Source organism: Rosa rugosa, chromosome 3, assembly GCF_958449725.1.
Source record: "Rosa rugosa chromosome 3, drRosRugo1.1, whole genome shotgun sequence".
Classification (NCBI taxonomy): domain Eukaryota; kingdom Viridiplantae; phylum Streptophyta; class Magnoliopsida; order Rosales; family Rosaceae; genus Rosa; species Rosa rugosa.
Genome location: NC_084822.1, coordinates 46,889,700 through 46,902,824, shown reverse-complemented (window position 1 = coordinate 46,902,824; position 13,125 = coordinate 46,889,700). Strand labels below are relative to the sequence as shown.

Sequence of the window (13,125 nt, the reverse complement as noted above, 5' to 3'; positions counted from 1 at the left end):
AAATACATTGAGGGTGAGAACTAACCCAAAAAAAAAAAAGAATGAAAAAATATTTCAAGTTTCACCTCATTTTGCAGCCACGCACTTGCAGAGTTGCCTATTTTTATATGAGGCCTCCAATGACGGACGTACAAATAGACTCAAGTCTAGCCAACAATTGTGAAGAAAACAAATGTGGTAAGCCAAGTTGACCCGAAGTGAATCCAACTACAAAGATCAATAAGGAAACGGTATTGAATACCAACGAGCCAAATCAGGAGAAGTTAAGCCTACATTTGTCAAAGCATCCGTAACTTTATTTTTTTCCCGTATCTGCTTCATTGATTACATCATAGATGGAATTATGCAATGAATCAATTTAGTGCTATGTATTTAGGTGTATCTTATTTTTTTTTAATTAAAATTGATCATACCAACGATGTTTACTCAAAACAGAACTAAGATCAACATCTACATGGATAACAATGAATACAACATTTCTATCCTCTTATCATTTGATGACATCATATGATGTCATCTACGTGCAAACTCGGTCTTAAATATAAAAGCTGAGGCGTGTAAAGCTTGTCTTCTACATGGTATTCACCAAGGTTAGTTGAAAATATGTATTGAAAGCGACTCTGTCATTTTGATAGCTGCTCTCAAAAGTGTGGAAAAGAATTTCTCGGTGGTAAGTCAGGTTTTAGATGATTATAAAGATTATATGACTGCTTTTCAATTAGTTAGAATCCAGCATGTTTTCCATGAAGCAAATTGTGTTGCAGATAGACATGCTCACCTTGCTAGCTAGTTTGTTTTCTATTGATGATGTATGGTTAGATAAGACTCCTATCCAAAGTTACTTCCTTTGTTGAACCATTCTTCCAAACTTGAAATATTCCAAAGTTACTTCCTTTGTTGAATTTGATCTTGTAATGAAGATTGTTATTTAAATCAAACATAATTCATTACTCAGTTGTTTGTGGAATCATTATCAAGGTATTAGATTTTTTTATATTTGTGATAACTTTGTTCTTTAATATAAAAAAATTCAAAATCGTTGAGTTGAATGTTGGTATATATACCTCCCAGACACAAATATCAGAAGCAAAAGGCTCATCTACCTACAAAAGAGTAACAAGGATACTCCCAGACGGGGGTTGCGATACCCTTTAGGATGGTATCGGGAACCCAAACATCCCACATTGGAAGCAAGGGAATTACATCCCTCCAAATCCGCTACAAGTAGGTCATCTCCAACACCCTAAAGAGGTAACTGTTTACTATCGCTTTCCATTATCTTTATCTTATAATGATACTGATTTAGGCATCGGAGCGTCGAAGGCTGGCATAGCCGGTCTTCCCTCTGACCTTTGTTTGTTTTACAGATAAACGAGACCGAGAACGATAGTAGCACGACATCCGTGATTCTGCTGGATTAGGCCACACCCATCTATTCAACAGAAAATTTTGGTGCTAGAAGGATTCCCCTCGGATCCTTGCTGGCAGGACACCACACTTTACCAATGATTAACAGCACCCCCAACACAAATGACGAGGACTGCCCATGCAACTACAAACCCTGCCACGACACTCTAGATTGCCCAGGAGCGAGCACAGGCAGAGGCTGAACGCCAGGCTGCCGAGTAGGCTCGCAAATAGATGGATAATATGGCTAAACAAAACAGCATCCTCCGAGAAGCACTTCAACTGACTATAGCCAACAACAAGGTGCTAGACATAGCCTACCAGCAAACTCCAATGCCAACGATCAATGGTGTCAGCATGCCGAGTACCTTCCTCACCACAGACCCAAGCACGGGCCTCGCTGGTAGCCTGGTACCTTCAACATTAAACCCAACACGACAGAGACTACACCCAGGACTCTCGCAGGTCTCATTCCGGGGAGCGCGAGTATGGGCCCACAAATCATCTATCTAAGCTCACCCCTATTCCCCAACTCTCTCAATGCAGCACTGTAGCACCGCTACCCCCACAGCCTCAACCCATACTCGACACAGCGAGCACCTCAAGCACTACCACAACCGCAGCTACCAGTACCATACCTTAACTTGATCCCAACAGGGGGATGCTGCTACAAATGAGCGAAACCATCGCTGCCCTTGTAGCTAGAATCGAGAGCGCCGAGAACAGGTCTGGTTGGCAACTAATAACAACAGGGTTCGAAGGGAAAATGGGACCATTCACACCTCAGATACGGGCCGAGAAGCCCCCACAGGAGGCAAAACCCTTCAAAATTGAGAAGTACAACGGGACTAGGGATCTATACCATCACCTTGAAATATTTCAATCACTACTGCATGGCACCCGATACACCGACACTATGGCCTGCCATGCATTTGAGGAAACGTTGACAGATGAGGCTCTATGCTGGTTTGTCAATTTACCACCTAATTCCATTGACAACTTCCAGGAATTGGGTGACAAGTTCCTTAGGCGGTTCATCTTATGTGGCAATGGCTATCACATAATACCTGACTTGTTAGGTGGTGGTAGCGACAAGCAACCCAGTGCCACGCTTTAGACCCAACCTTAGCATCATTTGCATTCAAGCAGGCTCTTCAGCCAAGGTACTTTTTGTTCTAAATTAACGCCAACCCTCTTGCCACCTATGACGACCTCCTCGATGCAGCTATAGCCTACGCCCAGGCCAAGTATGACACATTCGGCCGCAATACAAGCACCAACACCAATCTCGCTAAGGTTCCCCAGCTCACCACTACCAGCAGGGGTACCGATAACATGAACAAAGATGGAGGTAGAGACAAGTCAACACAACACAGTGGCACAACACCAACGGAGAAAATCAAATACAGCAGCGATAAAAGGGAAAATAAATATGGCAAGAGCCCCGAGAAAGCTAAACACACCTTATCTAATAATCGATATAGCCATGCACCATACGGCAGCAATCGATATAGGGAAGCACCTAAGTATGATGCACCCAAGTACGAAATCTTCACCACCCTCACCATCTCATGGATCTCATCCCACGCCCACCAAAGAGCCGACTAGGCTAGGAAAAGCTAAGGGATAACGGTAAGTATTGCACTTATCATGAGGAAGTAGGCCACAATACCAACATCTGTTATGCCCTCAAGAACTCCATTGAACACATCATCTAGAATGGAAAACTCCAGCAATATCGAACTCCTGCCACGGGAGCCAACGCTATCGAGGTCTATGGCCAGATCCTGACTATACACAGCGGCGCACCCTGCACTGAGACTCTCTACCTACCCAAGCTCCAGTGCCCTCGGGGGCAAGAAATTCTTGGCCTCAGTTATGGCTACAATACTCCCAAGTGGACTGGAACTCCGTCACATTCGATCGCCAAGAGGACACGATACAAAAGCACCATAACGACTCTTCCTTGATCACCATGGTCATCGATCACTATCGATGCCATAGAGTCCTAGTCGACAGCGGTGCCGCAGTCAGCGTAATGGTCAACAATTTCTATGAAGAGCTAAGGCAAGACATGAAGCAAATTTTCCAGAACCACGAACCACTAATCAGTTTCTAAGGAGAGATCACACAACCCTTGGGGTCAGACGACCTATGCATCATGCTAGATGAGGGCAACACTATCGCCACAATGATAACACACTTCATCGTCGTTGACTGCCCCTCATCCTACAATGTCATCCTAGGGCGAGGCGCTATATAGAGACTTTAGTGCTTTGTGGCAGGACATTTGTTAACAATGAAAATACCTACCTACACCATGAGGCATTCTCACCATCAGAGGAGATCAGGAAGTAGCGAGACAATGCAACTCCTTAACAGTGGCGAGAGGGCGAGACATACATGAGGTACTCTCGGCAGCAGACCTTCCTTCCCCATCAGACAAGCCCGATGACCCCAGGGAGGACCTCGAACCGGAGAAGACAGTGACACCTGTAGTAAAAGAAAGAGGATAAGACGAAGCTGAGGCAACCAAGACCGGATGTTTTAGAGGACCTGATATCGGTCTCCATCGCAGACACACATCCCGAGAGGAAAGTCAAAATTGGCTCAAAAACAGACCCTAAGTTTCAAGCAGAGCTAATCATATTCCTCAAGTCGAGATAGGAAGTTTTTGTATGGTCATACGCTGACATGCCAGGCATCTCACCTGAGCTTCTTACTCATAAACTCACCACCTCGCCAGACGCCATGCCTGTCAGGCAAAAGAGAAAGGCCTTCAAAAAGAAAAAAAATACAAAGCAATACAAGCAGAGGTAAAAAAGATCCAAGATATCGAGTTCATTAGGGAAGTGTCCTACCCAACATGGCTCTCCAACGTGGACTACACCAACCTAAACAACCCAAAGGTAGTTTCCCATTGCCAAAAATTGACTAGCTTATCAATTCCACTGCTGGACACAAGCTCCTGAGCTTCATGGATTCTTTCTCGGGTTACAACCAAATTGCCATAGAACTCTCTGATCAGGAACTCACATACATCCTTCACCATTGACAAGGGTTTCTATTGCTATAAGGTAATGTCATTTGGGCTAAAGAATGCAGGGGCTACATACCAGAGGTCAGTGACCGCTATGTTTGCAAATCACATCGGCAAAATCATGGAGGTCTATGTGGACGATATGTTGGTAAAGAGCATCACTATCAAGAACCACATCAAGAATTTGGGCATTATCTTTGACGTCCTACGATATTACTGTATGAGACTCAACCCGATAATTGTGTATTCGGCATCCTAGGAGGCAAATTCCTCTGTTTTGTGGTTAGCAAGAGAGGCATTGAAGCAAACCCCGAGAAGGTCCAGGCCATTCTTGATATGGCACCACAAAAAATAAGAAACGAAGTCCAATCCTTAATAGGTAAAGTAGTCGCTCTCGCTTGATTCATATCTCGCTTGACTGATAAGTGTGCAACATTCTTCAAGCTACTCAAAACCCAACACACCAAAAAGATCGCTTGGGGACCAAAGCATGAGAAAGCATTTAATGGAAACCTATAATACCTCGCATTTGTACAAATATTCTCAGAACCCATCCCGGGAGAAACCCTGTACATATACCTTGTAGTGTCGGTGATGGCTGTCAACGCAGCCCTCGTCAGGCGAGAATGTGCTGATGAGCTACCAGTATACTATACCTGCAAAGGCATCAACCATGCAGAATCCAGGTACTCCGATATCGAGAAATCTGCCGTAGAACTCTTCACCACTGCCAGACGACTAAGGCAATACTTCTAAGCACACACTATCCATGTACTCACCAACCAGCCCCTAAAACAAGTTCTCCAAAGACCGAAATCCTTGGGCAGACTAGTGAAGTAGTCAATCGAATTGGGCGAGTTCGACATCTAATGCATGCCGAGAACCGCCATCAAGGGTGTAACGTCCCGAACCTAAATTTACCAGTTTACGAGTCTTTCGATCGGTAAACGACATTTACATTTACTTTTCGGCTCCGTTTCGATCTTTTAGGGGGCCCTAAAAGTTGACTTTTTGTTCGGGTCAAAATTTGAGAAAATTTCTTCATGAAAGTCGTAGAGGACGTTAAACAGAGCGCGAGCATATGTGGTTCGTAAAAATCGAAGTTTGTATGTGAAAGTTATAAGCGAAAAGGTAAAGTTACTGTTCATGGTAATTTCCTATATATATGGGAAGTTACTGTGGTAGGTTCAGTGGTTTGGTGAAGGCTACGGACTTGAGCTTGACAGGTTCCTTAGTTATTTTCAATTGTTTCAAGGCCGAGTTCTTTCTTCCAGTCAACTCAAATGCAGAGATCTCATTCTCCTCTTCCTGGAAAACCTCTTCACCTTCGTGGTAGTAGGGATCATAGGTGGCTGGCTGGTAGTTCAACACAGCCACTGTACGGTGTTTTCCCGGAATGTATGTCCCTTTGGATGCATTCTTCCTAGCATCTGTTTCTCTGAATAGATGCTCGAAGCTGCCAACTTCAGTGATAAGGTCTCCCAATGACTGGATCATGCTGCCATGCTGCTTCTTTCGCTGACGTGGCTCTAAGCCCTTGATTGCCAACTTGACGAGTTCTCGTTTTGGCATAACCATGTTCAGCTTAGCTTTCTGAATCTGGAACCTCTAGAGATAAGCTACGGCAGATTCTGTCGGCTGTTGAGCCATTTGGGTAAGGGAGGCCAGATCTACTTCAGGTTCTATTACTCCGAAGGTTTCCCTAAAGAGCTTTTCCATCGCGGGCCATTTCGCGACTGACCCTGGCCTGAGTTTAGAGAACCAGGTGAAGGCGGCGCCTGATAGAGAAGTGCCAAAGATCTTGCACTTAAGACTGTCATCATTCTGGTATTGGCCGCATTGCACCTTGAACCTGGCCAAATGGGTTGCCGCATTCTCGGTGTCTTCCCTTGAAAAAGTAGAAAATATGATATTTTTATAGCCTCTGGGGAAAGGCGCTAGCATTATATGTGGCGGGAAAGGCCCCTCATACACCTCATCCAGGTGGGCCCTAGGGTTAGCCAACCTGATCATCTCTTCAACCTCTTCGCGACTCACATAATCTGGGCCAGGAGGAGGAGGTGTCGCCACAGTTTGGCGAGCGGTCTGTAGGGGTACAGCTTGGCTAGCAGTCGCTGTTCCTTCCCCAAGGCGAATGGTCCGGGGAGTAGTGGACTGTTGAAGAGTAAATGCTGGTGTGGTCACATCTTTTACCAGAGCTGTTATTTTGATCGGATTACCTGTCTGGTCAATACCATAGTAATTCCCTAGGAGCTCTTTGTAAACATTTTCTGCCCCATCACTATCGTATTGAGTAAACACAACAGGATCAGCGAGAGTACCATCACCGGATTTCAGAGTTCTACTTTTCTGCGTGACCGGTGGGGTGGTCTTGTTCCAGCCAATAACAAGGGCTTTTTCTTTACTCTTTGCCGACGCGGCAATAGCGGTTGCAGAGGGCATAGCGGTGCTACTGCTAGCCTTCTCTTGAGCATTCGGTGGTATATACTTGCCGGATCCAGAAGGCTGACCAAGAGAACCAAGGATGGCATTGGGATCTCCCAATGCTTTATTCATTACCTCTTTGGCTTGGTTCAACTCAGCTCTCTGCATGGCAACTTGGGTCGCAAGGTTGGAACCCTCTTTGAGCATAGCCGCGATGTCGGCCGCAGTATCCTTGCTTTGGGTGTTAACAGCACTCAGAAGCTCCTGGTAATGTGTGAGATTATTATCAGCGATCTTATCGGCATGCACCTTGGCCTCGTCGGCAAGATGTTATGCATGCTCTTTAGCCTCCTGGGCATTCTGATTCATTCGCTGATCAAAGTCGCGAAGGCGCTGTTCCGTCCTCGCGATCGAAGAAGCCAACTGCCTCCGATAGTTGTCGCTGTTGATCGTAAGGATGCGGAGTTGTTCGTCAACGCTAGCATCCTCTGGGATGATGAGGGCTTCGAACTCGCCAGTTTCAGTTGTTTCGCCAACCGCAATAGCCATGGTAGTCGCGGGAGCATTGACCACCTCACTCGTTAAAACAGTAGCTGAATTCTCGCCCTCAGTAGCAGGCAGCTGATTTCCTCCTTGCTCAGTTGACATGTCAGGTGTTGGCGAATTGAGAGAAAATCTTTGAATCACTTGTTCGTCCGAAAGACCACGACAGTCTGCACGAGGGTGCGGCCTGTAACTGGAGGTCTTATGTTTCGGGCAGTTAACGTAAACCTTTTGGTAAGGGTTTGCGCTTGACTTCCCAATGGTGGCAGTTGCGAAGAAACGCTATGCATGTCCCACTGGGCGTGCCAAAATGTTTGGCTCCAAACCAGTCTGGTTACAAATAGTCTCTTTTGAGCTTGTGCAGGCGTGCCAGCACCGTGGGGTGCAGTCGTCGGGGAGTCCTTTGACCTGACTTCTTGATCAAACGATGTGGACGAGGGGAGCACCAACCTCGTCACAAGGTTCTTTTCTCTGTCTTTCGGAAAAGGACTTCTTGCCTTACGGGGAAGGACTTGTGGTGTGATCTCTTCGCGTCACCGAATCGATACTCAACGTTGTAGGTTGAGCAGAGCAATCACCGGGAAGTTTGAAGAAAGCACGGGTTTGCTAAAGCATATCTTTAGCTTCGCTGGGTTGCGAGGGCGTTACCCTTGCTTCGCTGGTTTCTAACTAGGTTGAAAGATAGGTTTGCTCCGGAGAGGCTTTGATAATCTGTGCGATTGATTGAAGAGTTGTTGTTTTTTTGTCCTTGAAACCTGGTATATATACCCTAGGGTTTCGACTGTTCCTTGCCATAGAAGGATTATTGATTGAAGTTTCCTATTCAATCTCCGCTACTTGATTCCAATAAGGGCTCGTTTTCCTTATGGATCTCGGAATGGGTGAAGCTATAACCCAAACCCAAGTAGACTTAATTTTGGGCCGCAGGTATCGGCCCGCTATGCTAAATCTCCTAAAGGGATCTTGCCAAAATTACTTTTGGGCTCAAACATTCTTAACTAATATTGATTTGTACTAACAGATTTCACAATAATTCTTCTCCTACATAAATTAATTGTTATTATTTTGTTGGTCTCTACCAGTACATAAATTAATTATTATTTTGCTAGATATAAGTTTCAACGCACTCGAGTTTATTGTTTCTCTTTACTGAAATAATGCTATTTACATAATTAATAGCATAAATACATAAAGGATCTTCTGCTCCATGAATCGGAAGACACTTGAGCATTTGGGTATCAAGGTTATAGGAAACTATACGTCGATCAACATTCACCATAAGAATCTCGTTACTTTTCCAAAATACTAACGGAATATAAGCTTCTATAGGTTTGATAGTGAAGTATTTTGTCCATGAACCTTTCAAAAAATCAGAGTCTTCATTTAGCCATAAATCAAAACATTTAGGAGCTTCTTCTCTATGGGTGATAAGAAGAAGGGATTCTTTCCACATAGCAAGATTCAAGTAAATTCCAAATGCAACCTCCGGTGGATATATCAAATAAAATAGCTCATCACTCATGTCGAATGCAAATAAGACGTACTGTAGCTCTCTCGTAATATAACTAAACCCACTCCAATAATAAATTCCCTTAAAGTGCATATGTAAAGAACGTGGGCTGCTGATAGTTCCCAGTACAAATGCCTTGTTCTCTCTCCAACAATCTGCACCTAAGGTGTACACCTCTACTCTTGGAGGATGTGACGAAGAAAAATCGACAATTCTAACAACCTTGTAAACCTTTGCTTTGGAATCATAGCCAAATCCCACGTTACATTCATGTACATAATCATCTTCATCTTGAGGGGGGAGATGAATACAGGATTTTGGAAGATGATTGAATTCCTTGATTGAAGGGTTGCATAAAGCAATATCCCTATCATCGCAAAGAAATGTACTAAGACAAATAATCCCATCACAATGACCTGCAATATACAAATTATTGGACTTTCTACATAGAGGAAAAGGAACAATAAGGTCGTCCTCAATAATACAATAAAGCTCTTGGTCATCACCATCAAGATTGTCGCAAAGAGTAAGTGATGAAAGAAAAATTTGCTTCTTATCATCGTTTCCATACTGAAGGATATCATAAATTTCATTCCTATCTGTAATGCTACTATCCTTAAGAACAGTATGCTTGGCAATGATGCAAGTGGCAGAGGTGAATTTGTTGTTCATGGAATTAAAAAGATTCTGGGCCACGAAACTTGGACTATTTATAAGATTGTACCACGACTTACGAATGCATTTGAATCGCATCAATGCTTTAGATGATAATCTCGACAGGAATTGTGCGACCATCTCTTCCACCAATTTGGAAGACTGCGCCATTTCTCCTCCGTTTTCCTCTTTTCCTCTTTCTACTTTTAGTTATAGTTTAGTACAATATGTAAAGAGAAAGAAATAGATAATCCGATAAATAGATGAGAAAAAAGACAAAATTGAGGCGGGTCAAGTCCCAATTAAGCCAAGGCTGGGAGAGAGAGGAGGAGGCATATGCTCTGACCCAATCCTGGGGTCAGAAAATTCTAATATGGAAGGCCAAAATACATTGAGGGTGAGAACTAAGCAAAATAAATAAATAATATTTCAAGTTTCACCTCATTTTGCAGCCACACAACACTTGCAGAGTTGCCTATTTTTATATGAGGCCTCCAATGACAGACGTACAAATAGACTTAAGTCTAGCCAACAATTGTGAAGAAAACAAATGTGGTAAGCCAAGTTGACCCGAACTACAAAGATCAATAAGGAAACGGTATTGAATACCAACGAGCCAAATGAAGAGAAGTTAAGCCTACATTTGTCAAAGCATCCGTAACTATATTTTTTTCCCGTGTCTGCTTCATTGATTACATCATAGATGGAATTATGCAATGAATCAATTTAGTGCTATGTATTTAGGTGTATCTTATTTTTTTAATTAAAATTGATCATACCAACGATGTTTACTCAAAACAGAACTAAGATCAACATCTACATGGATAACAATGAATACAACATTTCTATCCTCTTATCATTTGATGACATCATATGATGTCATCTACGTGCAAACTCGGTCTTAAATATAAAAGCTGAGGAGTGTGAGCTTGTCTTCTACATGGTATTCACCAAGGTTAGTTGAAAATATGTATTGAAAGCGACTCTGTCATTTTGATAGCTGCTCTCAAAAGTGTGGAAAAGAATTTCTCAGTGGTAAGTCAGGTTTTAGATGATTATAAAGATTATATGACTGTTTTTCAATTAGTTAGAATCCAACATGTTTTTCATGAAGCAAATTGTGTTGCAGATAGACATCACCTTGCTAGGTAGTTTGTTTTCTATTGATGATTTATGGTTAGATGAGACTCTTATCCAAAGTTACTTCCTTTGTTGAACCATTCTTCCAAACTTGAAATATTCCAAAGTTACTTCCTTTGTTGAATTTGATCTTGCAATGAAGATTGTTATTTAAATCAAACATAATTCATTGCTCAGTTCTTTGTGGAATCATTATCAAGGTATTAGATTTTTTTATAATTGTGATAACTTTGTTCTTTAATATTATTGATATTGAGTTCATTTATAAAAAATTCAAAATCGTTGAGTTGAATGTTTCATCGATTGACAAAAGAAAAATATAAGTCAAAGTACTAGCGGCACAAACACATCATAGCAAACACGAATTCAAAACTTCATTTCATTTCAAAGCATTCATCACAAGTTGTTATGCCTCAGCGGCTACAAAAAAAAAGAGAGAATATAATGCGGTTCCAGCTGGCTTCAGGGGTTGCCCTCGGCATCTTCTGCTTCAGCATGCGGCGGCACGATCGCTCGACTCGTTTGATCGGACCCTCGGGCTGTCGGACTTGGGGTCTCTATAGTGCCGTCCGCCCAGGTGTGCGCCGCCAGGAATCCAGCATGCAACACCTCCGACGGGGTGGGATTGGGAGTCTGTTGGGACCCTTCCGTCGGATGTACGCCACTTTCTCCACTGCATGAGCGGGCGCCTCCCGCTGGGGCAGGCACGACATCTTTCTCCGGCGGGGCACTCTTGGTCGGCGGCGCATCGGGCTGTGACGCTTTGGCGAAGTCGATGGCGCCCTTCTCTTCAGCATGTCTATGTTCGCTAGGGCCCCAGCCTTCGCTGACTCGGTCATCGCCTTCGCGTACTCCGCCGACTGTTTGAATGCTTCAACAGCGGCGGCCGCGGCAGTATCCCCTTCAGCCCTCAGGCGGGTAACCTGACCTTCCAGCCGCTTCAGCTCCGTCACCCTGGCGGCGGACTCCCGCTGCACGATAATGAGTTTCTTGTCCTTAGCGGCTATCCGCTCCTGCAGCAGGCGATGTCCTGCTCCAACTTGGAGACGCGTTCATTCCTCTCCAAGTCCCGCTCGATGGCCACGGTGAACTTACCGCGGGCGTCGACGAAGTCACATTCTGCCTTGGCCAGCCGCCTTTCTGTCTCCGCCAGCTTCTCCCTCGCCTCTGCCAGCTCCCTCTGGAGGCTTTGAATCTCCTCCCTGAGCTCCCCTTCGACCAGAGGCTGCTTCTTCGCCGCCTCAAACATGTCGTGCAGCCCAGCTGATATCTGACCAAACGCCGAGCTGTAGGGCGATTGGTCAATCGCTGTCGGGCGCGAGAGCCCCGCTAGGCCGCCAAACCCTAGCCTTTCGCACAGATGGAAGAGGAACTCCCGCTCACCATCCGTCATAAACTCTGTGTAGGCGGCGAAAGAGTCCAAGTCACTGGCGGCGAGCGCCTCCCCTTCCACCACAGCAGCTTTCGACGAGCCTTCTTCTGCTACCGGGCCCCGATAGTCTCCACATCCTCCCCCTCTTCCTCGTCGGGGGAATCTATCTGCCGGCGCTTCCTCTCAAGCGCCCTTGTGTTCCCGCCAGCGGCCCTCGTCACCCTCGCCGGCGGCTCCTCCCTTGGCGCGATGACAATCCCTGCCGGCTGCACCGGTCTTTCTTTCTGGGAACCACGCCTGTTGGCGAGTACCCTTTCCTTTTGGGCAGCCGCTGTTGCGGCCCCCTTTTTGCCGCCTGCCAAGGGGATCCCTGCTTGAACGACGGGCAGGCCGTCGGTACTCAGATGGGAGTGGTACGGCATTGGCAGCACCACAGGAACCTCGGATTGGCTTACCGCCAGGGTCTCGGGGTTCACCAGGGTCTTCTGGGCCGCCAGACCCTCGGCGTACATCGTCTCCAGGAAGTTGTCAACCTCCGCACGATCCATCGCTTTTTCGAAAGCTTCGCGGCTGGCTTTATTGCCTGGCGGAGTTTCTAAAAAAAAAAAAAAAACCAGTCAGTCTGGGCTACTTATTACAAAAAAAAAAAAGAGCAGTATGGCGGAAATTTCTTACCAACGGAGCGAGTTAGTTTCTGCTCGACTAACAACTCCCAACCAATCAGAAGTCGGAAGTCCAGCAAGTTGTGGTTCCGCCAACAACCTCTGATCCGCGCCACGCGACACTCCTCCTCACGCGTTAGGTTGTACCGCAGTCCCGCTGCACAAACACAAGTCGTTAGTAAAAATACAAGTCTGCAAAATACAAGAACCCGCCAGCTACGTTCAGCGGAAACTGGTTACCAACCTCGGATAGGTTGGAACTCCGACTTAATCCTAAACGTCGGCCCTTCCTCGTTCGCCCCAGCCTGATACTCCCACCCCTCTGTGGCGACGCAGAAGGTCCCCCGCCAGTAGGACATTGAATCCCTTAGAT

The 13,125-nt window shown here is 45.3% G+C and overlaps 1 protein-coding gene across 2 annotated transcripts; it reads right to left on the bottom strand.

Annotated features, from left to right (window-relative positions):
* Positions 1-8,410: 8,410 nt before the first annotated feature.
* LOC133740766 (F-box protein CPR1-like) lies at positions 8,411-9,939 on the bottom strand. 2 transcript variants are annotated; one of them, XM_062168717.1, is made up of 2 exons: positions 9,659-9,939; positions 8,411-9,340 (listed from the first exon to the last, which is right to left on the bottom strand). In XM_062168717.1, exons 1-2 carry the CDS (start codon positions 9,747-9,749, stop codon positions 8,520-8,522), a joined length of 912 nt encoding a protein of 303 aa, XP_062024701.1. In that variant the 5' UTR covers positions 9,750-9,939; the 3' UTR covers positions 8,411-8,519. The 2 variants fall into 2 exon arrangements, with proteins under 2 accessions (XP_062024701.1, XP_062024702.1); XM_062168718.1 differs by having other exon boundaries at positions 8,414-9,291.
* Between the last annotated feature and the right edge of the window lie 3,186 nt (positions 9,940-13,125).

What these genes read in the sequence shown, in the direction of transcription:
- LOC133740766 (XM_062168717.1), bottom strand. Translation starts at nt 9,749, where the DNA reads ATGGCGCAGTCTTCCAAATTGGTGGAAGAGATGGTCGCACAATTCCTG. An exon ending in GATGCGATTCAAATGCATTC is followed by an intron (nt 9,341 to 9,658) that starts GTAAGTCGTGGT and finishes TGTATATTGCAG; the next exon opens with GTCATTGTGATGGGATTATT.